Raw genomic sequence first — 18,947 nt, forward strand, 5'->3', positions numbered from 1 at the left:
ATGCCCCACCCCCGTACATCACCTTCACGTGCGCATCGCACGCCCGCCATTCATCTTTCTATAAAAAAAATTATGGAAGCCCCTTTTGGATCTTCTTAAGTACAAGTAAGGTTTAATCTGTTAGTTCTTATGAATTTTAGAAAATGCTTTTCAAAAATTTGTTATAGTTGTATGTTTATGGATTATGTAAACATATTGATCAACCACTACAGGAAAACCTTACAATACACAATTATTATAATATACTACAAACTACTAATAAATTATAAAAGGTATCTTTCACAATACATTTCTCGCTATCGCGACTATGGTATTTGGCCGTGGAGGGCAGCACCAGCCATGGGTATATTTGGCAAAGGCACTTCCGGTTCCCATACAAATATAATGGGTTGAGGACTGGAAAGTGATAGAAATTAGTTTTTTGGAACCAATAAACTATAGTAACAGATTATGATGGTGCCTCTATAGACCTCATCAAATCATTGAGGGAGTTCATGAAACCTGAACAAAAGTTAAGTAAAATAAGGAATTAGTGGACACCGCTGTACATTCTATATGGATCTCTATGTATCTCGGCAATGTGCTGACCTGTGCAGTTTTGGAGGTTGATCGACATTTACTGGCAAACATTGTATTTGTGGTAGAATCGATTCCATGGCCAGTACTCAACCATATCTTTCTCTGATTGACCTCTACAGGAAGCACTTCATAGAGAACAGATGCTGGAGCAGAAGCTGGTTGCGCTACAGAGATTGGTATCGTCTACGCAGGAGGCAACTGACAGTAGCTGGCAGGCTCTCATTGATGAGGATAGGTTACTCTCCAGGCTAGAGGTGGTAGAGAATCAACTCAGGGCTTACTCTAAGGTATCTTGCATCAAATCTTTCATTAATACAGTATGCCTAAAATTCAGTGAAACCAGTAGAAACAGATTTTGTTATTTAAAGATGGACAAGAAATTTAGTTTATATTTGTTACTTTGATAAACGTTTCAGTGACAAACCCTTTTCATTGGAACACAAAATGTGATCTTTATAGACATGTGGACACTATAGCAGGTTTCTCCATATTTTTGTATTAAAAAGTCTTTTAATTATTTTAATTCATTAATAAATATAATTTTAATTCAGTTACAGTATGTAATCTACATTTTTATTGGAAGGGTGTTTCATATTACCCACTCTATCACTTTTTTGTTTGATATTCGTTTTGAGTATGTTTAACAAATACATGTTTTACAATTAATTTTATGCAAACAATTCTATCATAACGACTTAATCCAATCATTTTCATGCAGGTTTAATTCCATATTATACCTGCAAACATTGTGATTATTGTTTAAAAATATGGTGGACATAGCATATATATTTCATAATGCCAGTCTCTATTTCAAGTGACAGAGGAGCATCCATTACAAATGCCTTGTACAATCACAATCAAAAAATTCCATTAGGTATGTCTTCTTTTTTTAAAATTGATTGAATTTTTTTTTTTTTACATCAATGCCTTATGATAGATAAGTGAAATTTATGGAACCTCGAAATATGAGTGCCAGCTATTGATTTAATGCCCTTCTGGCTACAGTCAGACAATATTTTGTGTAGGTCTATACTTGTTTGCAGAATAGTCATGGCATTTTAGTTCGTATTCTGTGAGGTCTGTCTTATTCATTCTCTAAATTGGACTCTCTGTTGACTCGATACAGGCAAACACAGAAGAGAGCATAAGGAAGGAACTTATAGCACTACAAGAAGACAAGTCCAACTATGAAAAGACTGTCAAAGATTCATTGAAGAAGGCTCTCGAGGAAAAGCTAGAAGCATGCAGGAAAGTAGCAGATACAGAGGTAAGAATGTTATATTCATTAAATGATAATAAACTCATTGAATGAAGGTATTATTTGTTGCTAGATACTTTAGTATTGTTCAGTGAAATAATGGTTTGCTGTTTACAAGTGGAATTTTCAGGTTGTGTATATGCTGTGGTAACCTTCGGCTTGTCAAATTGAGATTGGTATTGCAACCAAAACAAGTTGCCTAGTGTTTTCAAATACATTATGCTATTTTCTCAAATGTTTACCCACTTTGTTGCTCAATATTTACAACTTTTACAATTTTCGACCCATTCAAAATAAAGGTTTAAACAAAAAAGTGTTTTCAAAAGTATATAGGCCTCATACTTCTTGAAGTTTAGCTTGATTGTTTGTGGATTGCTTTTCTTGCCTATACAGCGTATGCTGAGCAACTCGGAAGACGAGTGTGCACACGTAAGGGAGGAGCTGGAGAACCTGAAGCAGGAACAAGACATGCTCCTGGAGAAGTATTCCCAGCTGGAGAAGGACAGCCAGGAGCTGCTGCAGAAGATGAATGAGACAGACCGGCTCAACGAGGAGGAGCTGGAGAGGATGAAGGAGGAGCAGAACGAGGTCCAGGGTAGGCTCATTGCCCTGCAGATGACGGAGAGTGCTCTGGGGGCCAGGGCAGAGGAGCTCCAGGCGGAGAATGACTTCATCAAGGACCAACTCCTCTCAACCAAAGGTAGGAGGAGTCAGTCATGGAGAGGTGGTCTGTGGTATATAGGAAGATACGAACTATCATCAAGAAAAAAATGAGAGAGAGAGGGAGAGAGAGAGAGAGAGAGACACATGCACACACACACACAGACAGAGAGGGGAGAGAGAAGGAAAAAAAAGAGAAAGAGATTTAGAGAGAGCGGCAGCATACAGAGATAGACAGACACAGATAGATAGTGAGAGGGAGCCATATTAAAAGGTAGACAGAGAAATTGGCATGGTTTTCTTGTTATGAACAAACTGGATTTAAATAGTGTGATGTTACACTCTACAACATTTTTTCCCCAAGCTAAGTGTATTTTAGTGAATCCAATGAGTCCAATCCTAAACCTGTCCTATATTATGTTGATATCTCTAGAACGTCTTGAGGAAGCGCAGGAAGCTCTGAAGCGAGTCGGTAGCTCACAGACAGAAGCTGATGTAAGTGATCAAGACCAGGAGGAGAAGGAGGAGGATGAAAAAGAAGCTCCGTCAGAGGAAGATAAAGAAGGGGAACCAGCTAAACGTAAAGCAGGTATGTATGAGATCTAACATTTATCATGTTAAATCTAGTAGGCAAGGTCCTTTTTCTGTAGTTTTCCTTCCCTGACTTTATCATTCAAAATCTGCTGTAAAAGTTTTGAGTGAAGGTTAGTTTCTCCCATTGAAAACTTCACTCAGAACAAGTCAAATATGATTCCTTTCCAAGTTAATTAGATGCTCTGAAATGTTCAAGTTTGGAATTGAATATATAACTATTACTAGTGATCAAGTGAGTAAATCAAAAAGTTTGTGTATAGTTGCTCAGTTTATGATTTGTTTTCATGTGCATCTCATTTGAAAACATGATCAAAGCTGTCATGTAACAACATCAATATTTTCATTTCCATGATGTGGCCATTCCTTGCATCAAGAGTAAATACTGACAAGGCACCATTATTATTTAAAACATTTTTTGATTTCCTTCACAAAAACAAAATGATCATGTCTTGAAATTTATAATTGCAATGTTATGTAGGAAGGAGGCAATATTCCCTTAACTAAAAGCATGGGGCTTGCAGTTTGATCGCCATAACGAAATGTAAATCTGATACATACAAACTACATAATAATCATGATCTACATAAAATATCCACACACAAAAAAAAATGATACAAATTTAACTACTTCTTACTTTAAATGCATAAACGTGTTTACAATATGACTTATGCTTTGGTAGAAGTCATTGGAAATAAAACTGCAGTTGATCATGTTTATGAATGGATTTATACATGTTGACTGACTTCTTTTCCATGTCCAGGGCCTGGGGAAGGTGATGAGATTCCGGTGCATCATATATCCTTATTAACGAACGGTGATGACAGGACGCCTACACGAGAGTCTGGTGTTCAGGTGGAGTCCTTGTGGAGGGAGGCAACTAAAAAGGAAATGAATGGCAGGGTTACAGATACAACAGGTTAGTTTATCGGTCTTTACCCTGCAACATTGTGACAGTTTAGGCCCATTCAGAGATGAGATGTTAGACTGACTTTAAAACGAGAGAGACAGAGAGAGAGAGACAGAAAATAAAAATAGCAGCAAAAAACTAACCCCCCAAACAACTACAACAATTTAAGAAATTATTAATAATGAAAAAAGAACAAGATGCATCTGATGCACTCTGTATGTTTCCATCTGATAATACATGAAGCATTAATTGTGCATAATAGAGGCTTCTTGCGATCCACTTACATGCATAGTTTTCCACAGTGGTTTTTTATGCCTCCGCTAGAAAGTAGCCGGAGGCATTATGTTTTGGGGTTGTCCGTCCGTACATACGTCCGTACGTCCCGTTCTAGTGATCGCGTTATCTCAAGAACCAATTGATGGATTCCCGCCAAACTTGGTCATGTATGTTTCTTGCAGAGCCAATGAACTGATAAGATTTTGGGGTCGCGAGATCCAAGGTCAAAGGTCACAGGGCTCATTATATATGCAAAAATAGCTCGTGATCGCTTTATCTCAAGAACCCATTGATGGATTCCCGCCAAACTTGGTTTATGTATGTATCTTGCAGAGCCAATGAACTGATTAGATTTTGGGGTCGCGAGATCCAAGGTCAAAGGTCACAGGACTCATTATGTATGCAAAAATAGCTTGTGATCGCGTTATCTCAAGAACCCATTGATGGATTCTCGCCAAACTTGGGTTATGTATTTATCTTGCAGAGCCAATGAACTGATTAAATTTGGGGGTAACGAGGTCAAAGGTCACAGGGCTCATTATGTATGCAAAAATAGCTAGCTTCTGTTTTGGTTTGCAAAATTGCTCCATGGCGGAGACATCATTTTCGACTGCGCGCGGTCGAAGGTCCATCTAGTTTAAATCTGAACAGGGCTTTAATGAATTGAAATTCTGATGGGTATGTATAAAAAAGTATCTCAAAATATATTCTGACTGTAGGTTTAAATCATCTAGTACCTTTTTACCATTTATGGGAGAAGGCCAGATTATAGAACTTTTCTATCCTTCTCAGAATTGTATTTCTAGCTGTTGCCCTATTCTTCAAGTAATTCTCTAGTCACCTTGTGAATGTTCATGTTCTTTTTAGAAGTAGACTGGTATGAGAAGTCTCATTTTAGTTGTGTCACGCATGTATGGTACCTGAAACACATCAAGGGATGGTTTTCAGAACTTCCATATATGTCATACAATATAGGCCCTCATGAAGCCCTGTTTGGTTTCCTCTTTTGATTGCTTCCTGAACCTCTAAATTCAAGCACACTCTATCTCTGTCTATTTCTACCACTTCCTTGATTGGCCTAAAGGTGAATATTAACAGCTAAATTGCATGAGCTTCCAGTAAGGCTATGTAGGTTTACAATGGTGACTCACATAATACTTTAAAAGTTTCAATAGCTTCAATACTGTTGCCTTTTTAAACAATTGTGTGATCATTCTTTCCTCACTTCTGTATATCAGCTGTACATGTAAATGCAGTAAAAAAATGAAAGTATCAAACAATTGAATCAGGGTAGTAAGGGGATGGTAGTAATACAAATGTTCTCAGAATTTTGTCCTGATTTATTTATATTTTGTTATGCTTTGTAATTTGTTTTTTAAATGTCTATTTGTTGACCAGATGGTGCTATGATGGATTCAGTGAAGACTTTAAAGAATACAGCAGAGGAATCTGTTCTAAGAGAAGTCACCAGAAAGAAATGTTAGTGCATGTTTTTGCCTTTGGTATATTTGAATAGTGAAATAGGATATGCACCTCAAAATAGCAAGACCGTATAAGGACAAAACAGTTGTGAGTTAATATTTCAACAACAATTGTGAACAAATGGAAGTGGTTGAGAAATGTGGGCCCACATGACTGACTACAAGAGTCAAACAATTTTGTTATGACACATAACAGTATTTGTGTCTCATTTCACCAAAATATTAGGAAGTGAATTTTTCCTGAAATATTGTTGGTAGCTGGTAATGACAAGTCATTTCTTGAGGTTTTGTGTAAATAATCACTTCCGATGTTCAGACTGTTTTTTTCCATTGGTTGGGCATGATGGCAGTGAGTTGTTATTTTCATATTGCTTTAATTTTCGTAATGCTCTTGGACTTGCCCCATTCTATACAGTCGAACTGGAAGAAGCAGAACAGAGGATAGCAGAGAGCAACAAGATGATAGTCGGTCTAAAGAATGAACTAAGCCAAGCCCACCAGGAACTACAGAAACATAGTCAAGAAATCAACTCACTGGAGCTGCGGCTGCAAGACACAGAAGAGCACACCAGGGCGGCTGTGGAGGAGGCCGTTGCAGAACTCAGGGAGAGGTTATCCCCACAGGTTGGCTTTGATAGCCAGGACAATGATTCAGAAACCTCTAGCATACAAACATTAGTTGAAGAAGATATGATAATGGTTAAGGAACAAGAAAGGCAGCTTGCAGCCGCGCCAGGTGGAGGTATATTGTCATCGAAAGAGTCGTCGTCATCAGCGACGTCTTTGAATACCTCGGGTGATAGTGATGGTCGACTTCAAAATCATGTACAAGATGAAACCAGTAAGTCTCACAGTAGTAGCAGTGCCCTCTGTTATAATAAAATCATATTGGGTTCAAGTTGTCAGGGCTACATCTTGTGAACAGTCACGGTTGTTTACTGTTGATCAATCGCAACACTGTACATAGGATATAAGAGTTTGTAAGTGTGCGATTCATTGGAGCTCTTGTACTCAGTTATGGTTCAATTGCAATTCTGTATATGTGCAATTGATAGATCTTGAAAAGGACCGAGTATGAAATGAAATGACACCTTTTATGTCAAAATGATCATCTAATTGCCTATATACAAAGTCTTTTTAAGTGATATCTGGTTTTAGGCCGGATATCAATATTCAGGGATGCCAGTTTTCAGGCAATAGTTAAGGCTTTTTTGTGTACAGAATAGCTCATTCTAGGTGATTTTCAGGCCCTCTGATCAATTCTAACTGGCATCCCTGAATATTGTATAATGAATTCAAACCAATACAATATGCTATAGTGTGCTTGATTTGCAATGTTGATTATCACAATGTTCTTTTTTCTTCCTTATACAGCAAACTCCTCAGGCTTAAATGAAACTCTGCTAGAAATTGACACCTTGAAAGGTACAGAAAGAAATAATTGAAAACAAATTTTGAAGCCTTTACTTACCAATTTTATATATTGCATGATATTAGGTGATGTGTTTTTTTATTTCCTTTTATTATTGGCCATTCCATTAGGTACTTATAGAATCATCGCTTCTTTCAGAAATTTAATTACTATGTATTAAAGCTGTTATTAGAAAAATTATAAAGGACTTTACTATGCTCTTATGTTGCCATTGATGTGATAATTTGAAAATTAAATATTGCTCCTTTTGTATTTTGGCAATAGCAAAATTTACAATTGAGTCGTATGAATTTATTTACAAGTATTCTTCCTTTATTTTTTCCCCCTATTTCATCAAAAAGGAATATTATAGTTTTTATTTTATAACTGCCATGATACAGCATCATATAATTATTGTGTGTGTATGTATACTTTATTCAGATGAACTTCATACGTTGAGACAGAAGTACAGTCAGCTAGCTACGGAGAATGAATCCCTCGGCAAACAATTAGAGACCGCTCATCAGGAGGCCAAAGTAGCCACAGACAATGCAACCACCTTGAAAGGTAACAATAAAAGTTTGTTAATTTGATTTTGACAATCCAAAGAGAAACGAGAAGTCAGGGGAACTGTGTAATTCCAGTATTAAGCCTATGGAAATGGATTTTTGGGGGGTCATTTGGTTAAAGAACATTTGTGTCTTACTTCACAACATGAAAGACTTGTCATGTAGCAGGTCAGTTTGCACTACTTTACTTTATTTCTAGCAGAACTACCATAAATATATAAGTTTTATAGTAATAGAAAATGTGGTTAAGATATTAAGGCAATAAGATAAAATTAAATTAATGCTCATGGAGAATATATGCACAATAGAAAGAGAACAGAAATCTATCATTTGATATTTAGGCACAAACACTACCATATTTGCACCAAAAGGCATTTTAGTTAAACAGTTTTATGTCTCCGTTACGAAATAGCCGGAGGCATTATGTTTTTAGGTTGTTTGTCCGTACGTCAAATTGACACCTTTTTAAAGTTAGATACAAATTTGTTAATCAATCGATCAATAAAATGAAGGGCTACTGGGTTTATTGTTTTATTCAATTAATATGTTTATACTTTGTAGGTAATTTGGAAGAAGCAGAAAAATCATCTAGTTCAGTAAAGGCCCAGTTACCGTCATTACAAGGTAAGATATAAAAATAGAAAACATAAGTTTAAACAAAATATGAACTCTCATCAAATTTTTTGTGAATGCTAACTTCATAAATTTTTAGTGATTACTGCCAATTCATCCTAGTTTTACCAGGCCGATAACAATAGTTGATAATATGAACATAACGAGTAGAAAGTAATGTGTGATATGTGTTGGGAGAAGTTTTTTTATCCTGTATGAGTTTTAAAATCAGTAAATGTTCGCTCCTGTCATTCAATTTTGCTGGGAATCTTGTTTATCATTGTTTATGTTTGATTCAATTGTGCAACAGAGAAATTGAGGAAGGAATCTGGGCTTGTACAGCATCATCGTCAGGAAATTGAAGGCTTACAAAGTAAGTTAATTCACTTTGTAGAAACAATTTACATTTCAATACATGTATTGTTCATCAAGAAACCATTGTATTTTGCATGCCTCATTTAGTATTTCAGAAAATGTAAAGACTTATCATTAATGACCAAGTATATTATGCTGTGAACTTTTAGAATTTTGAGTTGTGGTTCAGTTTGATATAAACTCAATAATATTCCTACAACATATCACTTAATATCAATTTCAGAGTGTCACATTCATCTGTATTCAAAAGTTTGATAGTGAGCATTCTTGAAATATTCTCATATTGGACATCATAAAAATATGGGAACACAATCTGTAGGTTCAGAAGGGCTTTGTAGTGTAAAGTTATCTTTATAAATGGAGTATCATGGCTTAACACATTGAATACTAAACCAATGTGCCAAAATCAAATTACATCTGAAGGGTTCAAGAATGAGTTCCCCAGGTGAGGCATATGTTTATTTAATCCTTGTGTGAAGTCTACCCTGCATACAGACTGAATACAATGAATCACAATGATTGAAAAAGATCTTCAAAGACTTTAGGATACCTTGACACTCCCCTAGGGGTTCACACCATGCTAATCCCAAGACAAAGGTCTCCCTGTGAGAACGAATGAAGAAGTCCTGGGCAGATCATTCTGACACTAGGCTGTATAGTAACTCTCAGACACAAAGCCACTCTCTATAAACACCTTACTATTCATGTATCAAAGAATGCTTTTCCCAAGCTTGTGTCAGTTGATGACTTGTAGTATGTGCTTACTGGTTTGTTTTGACATAAAAGAATGCATGTTCCCACGCTCCCTGGGAATCCATTTCTTCAAGCTGAAGTTCAATTTGTAAGAAGTTTTTAATGTAGTAAACTGCCGTCTCTTTTATCCCACTTTTACTGTTTTTATTTCATAGCATTTATGACCGTAAAAAGTAAATTTTTACATTGTGTTTAATGTACCATTACACAAAATATACACAGTTCATAATATGAAATACAAGTATCGGTACATGAGTTAAAAAAAAAACTAAATTGACCACATCTCTTTGCTTTTAAGTTGATTTTAGAATACCCTCTTCCCAAATATTTTATCGTAGTTGAAACATACTGTAATGAAAAGAAAAGGGGAACAAATAGCAGAAAAACAATTGTCATGCTCCAAGTTTTGCTATTAAACTATATGTTTGTTTGTTTTTACAGAAAATTTGGCAGAAGCTACTCAATCAGCCAGCAGTAGTAAAACAGAGCTGTTACAATGCAAAGGTAGGTTGGACAGGCCATATTAATATCATATAATACTTACTAGCTGGCTATTCCCATCAGTTGTAGTTTTACTCTTTACTATTGAAGAAAAATCAAGTAGAAAAGAATAAAAGATTTTTCACTTCAAGAAATATTTAGAATGTTACCATTTGTGGTTTCTAACAGATTGAATGAAGTTCTCCTTAGTAACCGCTATTGCCTGTCCTCCACACATGTAAATCTTTAAAGTTTTTTTTCTTTGTAACTGATAATCAAAGCAATAAATGATTCTTTCAGACTTCAGTTGGCAATGAGAAGGTATTTCTAAGGAGTTATTCATTACCAAGTTGAATTTCATCAATATTATTCCAAGTGTCCTTTTGTATCCTGTATTTGTTACATGATAAGAATACCCTTAGTTGTTTTTAATAAACCATTTCAATCTAATTAATGTTTCCTTTCCTCTGTTTAACAGATAAAATCATTACCCTCTCAGGAGACCTGAAAAAAGAAAAACAAGTGAGACAACAAGTTGATATAAAGCAAGTTGCCCAAATAGCCACACTTCAAGCAGAATTGGACAAAGAGAGGAAGGGGAAAGCTGTACTAGAAAGGCAAATTCTACAACTGCAGAAAAGGATAGCAGAACTTGAAGAGTTGGAAAAGCAAAGAATGATACGAAAAACCAAAGGTAATTATATAATTTATTATTAAATTTTGTACAAAAGAATTCTTACTTTAAACTACTACATTACAAGCCTTTCATACTGTTACACTTATATTAGACCCCAACGTATGCATTTGTAAAGTTTGAATTCTCTGATGGAGATTTTGTGAAATCTTTTATTAAGTGTGACACAAGTCTTTGATCCATTTATTTCATCCAAAAGTGACCCTGATTCAACAATAGGGCAATGATAGTGATACCAGAAGAAACATAATCAATGTTCCTATCAACAGGTTTTTATTTTTGAATGAAATAGAGGGATAAATGATTTCTGTCATATTGATATTTGGTTTTCACAGGATTTTTAAGTTATTCATTTTAAGATTGAGTAAAATGGTAATTTCATATGAAGGAGTCGCCCTGAATCTTAAAAACAGGTGCCAAAATAACACAGTAAGTAATAAATTGGTGTGGGGAAAGTAAAACCTGGAATGACTTAGAGGTTCTTTTACTTTGATAGCTTTCTATATATTTATTGATGTTGAAATGGTGTAAGAAAATGTTGGAAGTTACTGATTAAAACTAGTTGTTCATACACACAGCTCTGTAGAAAGCAGTGGTGTAGCTTCAGGATCAATTCACATATACAGGATTACAGTGACTATGATCTAGAATAAGTATTTGTTTCTTTGACCTATAGATCCTCTAGATAAGGCAACCTCTCCTTCTGACGATGGTGATTTGAAGTCAGCCGTGTCATCTTTGGAAGCTGATCTGGAAAGGTAAATTTAAGAGAATTTAGAATATAATTTGATTATGCGTTAAAGTTGATATAATAATAATAATAAAGATAGATTTATTGAGCGCATAATAAACAGAAGTTTCTCTATGCGCTTTACAAAGTAAGAAATAAGTACAAGTAACTTCATTACCACAAAGTGCTTAGCCTCCCCCCCCCCCCCCCCCTCCCTGTCACGTCTTTTTCAGTTGTCTCTCCCCACCCACAAAAATATATCAAGTACAAATATGTACACATTTACAGTGGGATAAAATCAATTTAATCTCAAAGTACAGACAATGCTATAAAATATAATTACATCATTGTCATGTGAAAGGTACCCAATTATGTAGGTTGTTTATGTCACTAGCTGATCAAATAGACATTTTACAATAAGTCTGCCACTCACTACCTCATGTTTGTGTTTTTCCCCTTTGTTATTTAAAGTTCAAGGCAGGAGAGGAACAAATTAAAGGAAGAAGTCACCAAACTTCAAAAACTTCTCTCTGAGTCTGAATCTGGTATGAGGAGAATAGCTGACTCAAATTCAGATGCTTCTACTACAGAGACCGTAGACTTCACAGCAGAAAAGGAGAACCTACAAAGACAAGTGAGTTCACCAGGCTGTGTTTTATTTATTTACTTTTAAAACAATATTTATCTTTATTGAAAGTTACGAGTTGATTTTGTCTAAAAATGTGTTGGTTACACATGAATCTCTCTGTGTATGAAGACCATGTTTGTCAGGTGAACTTATAATCACTTATAGTGGTCATCAGTTAGTGTGTCAGTAAATCCGAAAGGTACGTTTAGTTTTTAACAGACTTCCCAAGTTTACGTGAAAATTAAATGTTACTAATATCAAGCCAATCATCAATGTTTTCTTTATTCTCATATAGCTATTTCTTTCAATTTTGTGAACAATTAAGAGTACCATTCACTTGCACATATTTAAGATTTGATTTGATTTGATTTGATTTAATTTATTTATTTCTGATGGAAGTATAGTATCATGTCAGACTTACAGATTCAGTTCTATAATTCAAACACACTTATTTCCCTCACTAATCACACAGTTGACCAAAGCCAATGAGGAGGTTGAGCGACTTCAAGCCAGTCCTAGTGCTAACTATCCAGACGTGGACCTACTGAAGCAGCGTTTAGAGACTGTTACTCAAGAGTTGAACAGAGCAAATGATAATAATGCAGTGAGTACTATGTGCCTTCAATAGTAGCAATATGTAATCAAACCTCTAGGTAGCTATGTTACCCATTGGTTGTTCTTAATACACACCTATCTATGGGTCTTAGTCGTGTAAAATGTATGAACAGGATTGACTGGGTCATAGGTATTCTTTGTGCAGTATTCTGATTGACATTAGAGATGATCTACACATCAGAAACAAGGTTTGCAACTTCTTGCTGAAATCTCAGATTTATCATTTTAGAGATTACTTTCGAAATGGAAATAAATTTGTACATTTTTAGTGCGAAAAGAAAATATTCTAAACATAAGCTTACCTCTAGAAATATTGTTGTTAAGTATTTACTGTCAAATAACTGTTTATTAGTGTATCCAGTGAAGAAAAAAATAATAATTTGGGGCACTGTCATATTACATTGCCATCTGACACATGCTATCCAGTCTAGTACTCAAGTCTAATTCCTTTGGTTTTTACAAACCTGCTCCCGTCATACTGACAAAGCACCCCGTCTTTTGACAATATCCTTTTTAGTACAGGAGACTCACTTCCGTAATGATCTTATTCCTTTAACATCAATGACTTTATGACACTTCTATTTGTTTTTCTTCGCCGTATTTAAATGGTCCATTGGTAACATGTATATTTCGTTTTCTTTTGTGTGTATTTAGATGGTCCAGATGAAATGGCTGCCTGTGTGTGTGATAGGAATAGCCATCATAGCAGCTGTGTTCCAGACTTTCCTAGCCATGCGAGTAGAGGTATGACGTCCAGTCCGTATATGCAAACATATCCACCCACAGCCCGCTGGCAAGCAGTCAATGCCGTACTCCGTGGTCCTGCCTGCCATGTACCATATCCGAAGAGTCTTACTCCCGTCTGCAAGTCATTTTCTTTGTATGACAGGTGGAGTATGCCCCTGTTGAGATAAGACCAATGTTCTGTCCACGCTACAGTCTTCTGTGTAGTCTAAGCGTCAATCTCCTATGAACTACTTGTCCGTCATAGTTGGTTGTTCTTATATTGAACTTTCACTATTGTTCACTCTTGTCCACTTTTATAATGATAGAGAATTTGTCCTCATTTTGAAGATTTAGAATCGTCTTCAAAACATATTGAGCTACATTTATTGAAATATATGATCGTACTTCATCTATGTGATCTTGTGTGGTATTCTGAAAATGATTTCATCTTTACTTTAGGGACGAATATTTTAATTGACAAAACAAATTTAAACTTGTGGCATATCATTGGTTGATGACTGCACATACATGTAGGTGATGCAGAACACAATCGCAAAAAAATTAATTAAACAGTTTTTTGTTTTTGTTGTTGTGACAATTAAATTCATTTAACTAGAATAAATATGAAATTATTGCCACACATGTCTTCACACTTTCCATTCTGTATGTTACTTTCTGTGTTATGATATGAATGAGTGGAATGGTTCGCTATGATTTAATATTAACGGGAAAACTACCTTTTGACTTAATGATCGGGGTTGAGCGTTGGTGCATAGATAATATCACATTTCTCTGTGTAGCAAGCAAAGGAGTTTCATCAACCCATGATGGCAAGATTTTTCCATGAAGGATATTATTGGTAATTGTTAGATGTATTCAGCACTTTTTCATGCAATGTTAACGCTTGTCTAAATCCAGGGTGGTTGAATAGGTAATATCAGTGTATAACTCCTGGTAATCCCTATAGTGATTCTCTCTGATGCAAAACCAAATCTTTTTTTTACAGGTTGAAACACATTCCAATTTGACCCCTTTCAGTTGTGGAATTATGGAACTTCTGAGTAAAATATGATTGTAATGTTTGGCTCGATGATGATGTCTTTATCTGTAGGTGTGCTCGCATAGGCATCAGGCACGCTCACATGTGGTACAGTTTGAATGCCAAGTCCATCGCAAAATAGTTCATGTGTAGCTTTTCACACCATGTAACATTTGCAGCGATACTGATGATGTAAAACCAAATGATGCACCCATATGTGAAAGTACATTGTGAATGTGGGATGTACCGAATCTAAGGGTGTTCCACCCATTAAAATTAACTTTGATCTAACAAATCATTGAGTTTTCAATCAGTCAAACCGATGTGAGGATTGGTTTTTACTTTTAAGTCTTGTTAAAACACCCACAATCTCCCTCATGTGCTTTTTAAAAGATATCTTCAGGGCATATAATATGATAGACTTTTACACTAGCTTGCAAAGAAAGCTATTTTTCGTGTGTAGCCATTATAGAACTATGTTTGTGTATTAACTAACAGTATTTTCCTATTTTCCTATTTCCTATTTATAAACTTAAATGTAGATCAGTGATGTAATGTACACAGTCTGTTCTAGTAAAGGGGGAAATGAGCACAGTCTCGATATGTAACACTTTTGTAAATCATACTACTTTTTAGTGCATTATACCTCACTATAAGACCTTAAATTAATGTTAGTATGTTTGTTTGGGTTCAATCATACCCAAGTTAGTTTATTTTGGTGCCAAATGAAAAGTAGCTCAACAGTATTTTCTATAGGAGTACCACCATGTGGCATCTAAAGTGTAAATCTATAAAGTGTGATGTAAATTGGCAACTTTCAAGAAATTGGGCGATGCACACAAAAAATGTGATGCTGTAAGCAGATTGTTCATCGTTGTGTCGAATGTAAGTTAAGGGTGAATTCAAAAGGCTGCACCTCATGATATGTTTTGCGTATTTGATGTTTGTTTTTAATTTGCAGAGCTCAATGTATATCGGTATGTGTTTTCTGTACATTTTTAAGTTTGAATAGCTTTTGAGACAGTTCTTTTCATATATAAGGTGCTATGAGTGAGCGAGTAGTTCCACTTGGTTCTTTTGCATGTAGTTTAGTGTGTGCATCTTGGATTTTGTGATGTCAAAAATTCTTTTTGTTATGCCTTCTCAAGTTCTCAATAGTCAAAGAACTGTGCTACTTCAACTGTTTCTTGTGACACCCATCTAGCAAAATATCACAAACCCACTGTGAAAAATGGTTTGCTTAGTTCAAGAGAAATATTGGAAAACTAATTGGTGTAACAAAGCATTACTTGGTAAACATCTTTGTGTGTTGAGTGGATTACCACCACATTGAGATTATGAGTGAATCACGAGCCCACTTCTAAATAAACAGTCGACCTGATCATGTGAAATAATAATGCTATGAGTGTTTGGATGTCATGAAGTGTGTATGTATTGTAAAAAGTACTGAAATTTGCATAGTGTCTAAGATTAATATATATTTTCAGATTTCTGTGTGTTTCATCTCAAATTCTTGAACTGTAAAATCAAATAAAATCCAGTTGTACAGATAGTTAGATTTTTTTAATGAAATAAAGCAATTTGGGATTTACCAGTTTGTTTCTAAATGATGTATTTAGAAATGGTAATTATCCATTGATATGTATTGCGATCAATGGTCAGTGTTTCAAGTGACTGAATAAAAGGTTGGTTGAATGAATAATTAAGCAAATTTAATTGAAAAGCAAACGGACCTGTATTGAAAATCTAAACTTTCTTTGTGTTTGTCATCTTCTATGCAGTGTTATATAAAGGGTAGCCATTGTAGAGAGTGTTGATAGTTTGGACATAGTCAGCTCTGAGTTGACTATAGTATCAAAAATGCTTAAAGATGTCATTGGAATATCACATTGATGCACAAAGACCTCTAAATTATAGACTAGTATATCTTTCAAATGCTATTAGCAAAATAAGCACAGAAATGTGATGACTTTCATAGATCATGGCACAATAACCCTTTCCCAAGATTAATGTATTATCAGTATTTGTTTCTGTTATATCAGAAATAGTGTTGGTGATGGCTGTTTTCATGGCAAGATGTTTTTAAAAAATTGTTAAAAAATGAAAATTGTGATTCTGTCATTTCTAGGCATGGAAATTTTGCAAATCTGGACCATTACATTATTCATGACTTTTTGCCTACAAGACTGCTAGTTTTGATATATGTCCTTCTGTTTCATTAATGATAAATATTAGTATCGTTACTTTCTTTGTTAGACTTTGGAAATATGCAGTAATGCCCTTTGTCTGCAGATATAAGCATGAATAACCTCATGAGTTCATAGAAAAGCAACACTAATTGGTATTTCTATGTATGCATCATATGTTAGAGGGCTTCAGTTCTTGATGAAAATGAATATCACCTTGTTTTGAAAGGAGTTTGTGATTTCACAATCCAATTTGAAACATCCTAGAGTGTTCAAATAAAAAAAACATATATTTTCCTGTTAATAAGGTGTAAACAAATTGACATTTAATATTTATATGATAATTAATGCCTAGGAATGATTATCATGTTGATTCATAAGAATTAAGAAAAAAATGAAAGCATATCTTGATTTATGTTTATATTTATTGTTTCTTCATAACCTGTTTGTAATTTGTATTTTATGTATAAAGATGGAAAACATGTAAAGTACAAAGACAACTATTCTGAAACGAATTTGGAAGAACTGAGATGATATTTATTTCAGTTTTGTGTGAAAGATAAAGAAGGGGGAAATATGGCAAAGTTTGTTGTTACAAGTTGGCCAAAGATTTGCAAGGTTTATGCGAGATAATGTTCATATGCTTTTCTTCATTGTGAAAAAGATTTATGCAGCACTTCTTAGTGATAGAAAGATAATGGAAAATTGCAAAGAATTTAAGTTTCTCTTTCATTCTTTGTGAGGTCTAGAGACCAAGAGAAAGAAACCGTGGCTCTTGTTTTTAGTGGCACATGTTCAGATACCATCTTTGCCCCTGGTTATGCCATTTCATCTACTGTTTCATTTTTTTGCATGCTTTTCCTGGAAACCTTGAAGCTTGTTCGAGGTTTGTCAAACATTGCAACAACATCGTATGTATCACTTTGATTATTATAAAACCAGAAACTTTCACATGCATTTAAAGTTTGAAAATTTCATTAGTGGTTCAGACTCGCAAAAGTTTCATGTTTTGAATTTTTATCATTTTACAGTAACAAGAAATCTGATTGGAAATTGAAATGGCTGAGCGAAATGTTGTGTCAATATTCTTATTTCAGAGAAAAAGTATGCATCAAAATTGAATAGATGATGAAAATGGCTTATTGAATCAATGCTACTTGTCTTGATTCTGACTTCTGTCAAAGTTGAAATTGTAGCATTTGGCAGAAATATACTTAGGACCTGGTATGTCAGTGAGGGTCACTTCTGCTACATGTGTATTTTTATGGAGTTTTGAAGTTGACTCTAAATTAAATACACTTTTGAGAAGAAATGAAAAAGAGTTAAGAGATGCAGCTTCATATGAACATGGAACCGTGAAGTAAGCATTGTTTATATAAGAGTATGTTATGTAGGTACTGTTATCTATCGGGTCTTTGTATGGCTTAGAAAGTAAAGAAGAAACAGATGTTTCTATCGATGCGAGATGAATAAGATAGTACTAATGAAGTTATGAAATAATTATGGCATATTTATGATGGTAGAAGGACTCTTCGTAGTCTTACTTTACACAGGGTTCTAGAAATATAAAAAATCAATCAGTGGATCATTTCATTTAGAAATGTTTTATTTCCCCTTTAGCCCTGAGTCAGAAGACTGTATAAATTGCAATACATTAATATTTATGTTTTCAAAAAGCTGCACTGAGATGATTCTAATCACTTTTGTTATGTTGATGCTTTGATTAGCTATGTTTGTGACTATTCATATTTCCCTTTTTTTATATTCAGCTTTTATTTAAAATGTCTAAAAAACTTCAAGATAATTATTGGTTATGTGTAGAGACAAAGGAATAAAAAGGGTAAATTTTCATTCGCTCATACATGTATATGTGACTAAGGGAGCTTGTGAGTGAAAACGCCAGATAATTGTAATCTCATGTCAAGTAGTTTCATAACTTGTTTAGTCTTCCAGTGTTGTCTCCGTGTGAAAGTAACGATGTACACAGAGACCATTTCTTGTTATAGTGCAGTGCAAGGAAGAAAAAAAATATGTTTCATTCATAACCAATAACCATTAAATATTTTCTACACAAATGTCTCAAAATGTGTGGTTTCTCAATCATTTCATTTTGTCTGGTCTCAAGCTTCGGTCACACCAACGAGTATGACACCAGGGCATCGTTTCACAAAGCCGTCATAAGTACAATTTCACAGACATTCCATCAAAATTGCATCAAAATGCGTGTGTTAGATTTAGCACACGTTTTAATGGGATGTGAACTTGCACTTTAATATGGCAGTTTTGTGAAATGATACCCAAACAAGACAACAGACCTAAGAAAAGGTTTCATTACCCCAAGTGGCCAAAAATCTGTTGGTTTCGTGTCAATGTG

At 34.8% G+C, this 18,947-nt stretch overlaps 1 protein-coding gene across 5 annotated transcripts in view; it reads left to right on the plus strand.

Annotated features, from left to right (window-relative positions):
* Positions 1-18,648, plus strand: part of LOC577957 (sarcolemmal membrane-associated protein) — a 34,435-nt gene extending 15,787 nt beyond the window's left edge. For 2 of the 5 annotated variants that reach the window (XM_030973381.1, XM_030973386.1), the window contains exons 6-22: positions 699-866; positions 1,706-1,846; positions 2,231-2,537; positions 2,931-3,086; positions 3,852-4,007; positions 5,673-5,753; positions 6,171-6,596; positions 7,130-7,180; positions 7,608-7,733; positions 8,297-8,359; positions 8,658-8,720; positions 9,917-9,979; positions 10,434-10,649; positions 11,326-11,407; positions 11,851-12,013; positions 12,480-12,611; positions 13,277-18,648. In XM_030973381.1, the coding sequence (XP_030829241.1) occupies positions 699-866; positions 1,706-1,846; positions 2,231-2,537; positions 2,931-3,086; positions 3,852-4,007; positions 5,673-5,753; positions 6,171-6,596; positions 7,130-7,180; positions 7,608-7,733; positions 8,297-8,359; positions 8,658-8,720; positions 9,917-9,979; positions 10,434-10,649; positions 11,326-11,407; positions 11,851-12,013; positions 12,480-12,611; positions 13,277-13,372 (2,490 nt within the window). In that variant the 3' untranslated portion in view covers positions 13,373-18,648. The remainder of the gene's footprint in view (positions 1-698; positions 867-1,705; positions 1,847-2,230; positions 2,538-2,930; positions 3,087-3,851; positions 4,008-5,672; positions 5,754-6,170; positions 6,597-7,129; positions 7,181-7,607; positions 7,734-8,296; positions 8,360-8,657; positions 8,721-9,916; positions 9,980-10,433; positions 10,650-11,325; positions 11,408-11,850; positions 12,014-12,479; positions 12,612-13,276) is intronic. The other 3 variants (XM_030973383.1, XM_030973382.1, XM_030973385.1) reach the window with 3 other exon arrangements.
* Positions 18,649-18,947: the final 299 nt, after the last annotated feature.

This window comes from Strongylocentrotus purpuratus, unplaced genomic scaffold (genome assembly GCF_000002235.5).
Source record: "Strongylocentrotus purpuratus isolate Spur 01 unplaced genomic scaffold, Spur_5.0 spur5_scaffold_6, whole genome shotgun sequence".
In the NCBI taxonomy this organism is placed as follows: domain Eukaryota; kingdom Metazoa; phylum Echinodermata; class Echinoidea; order Camarodonta; family Strongylocentrotidae; genus Strongylocentrotus; species Strongylocentrotus purpuratus.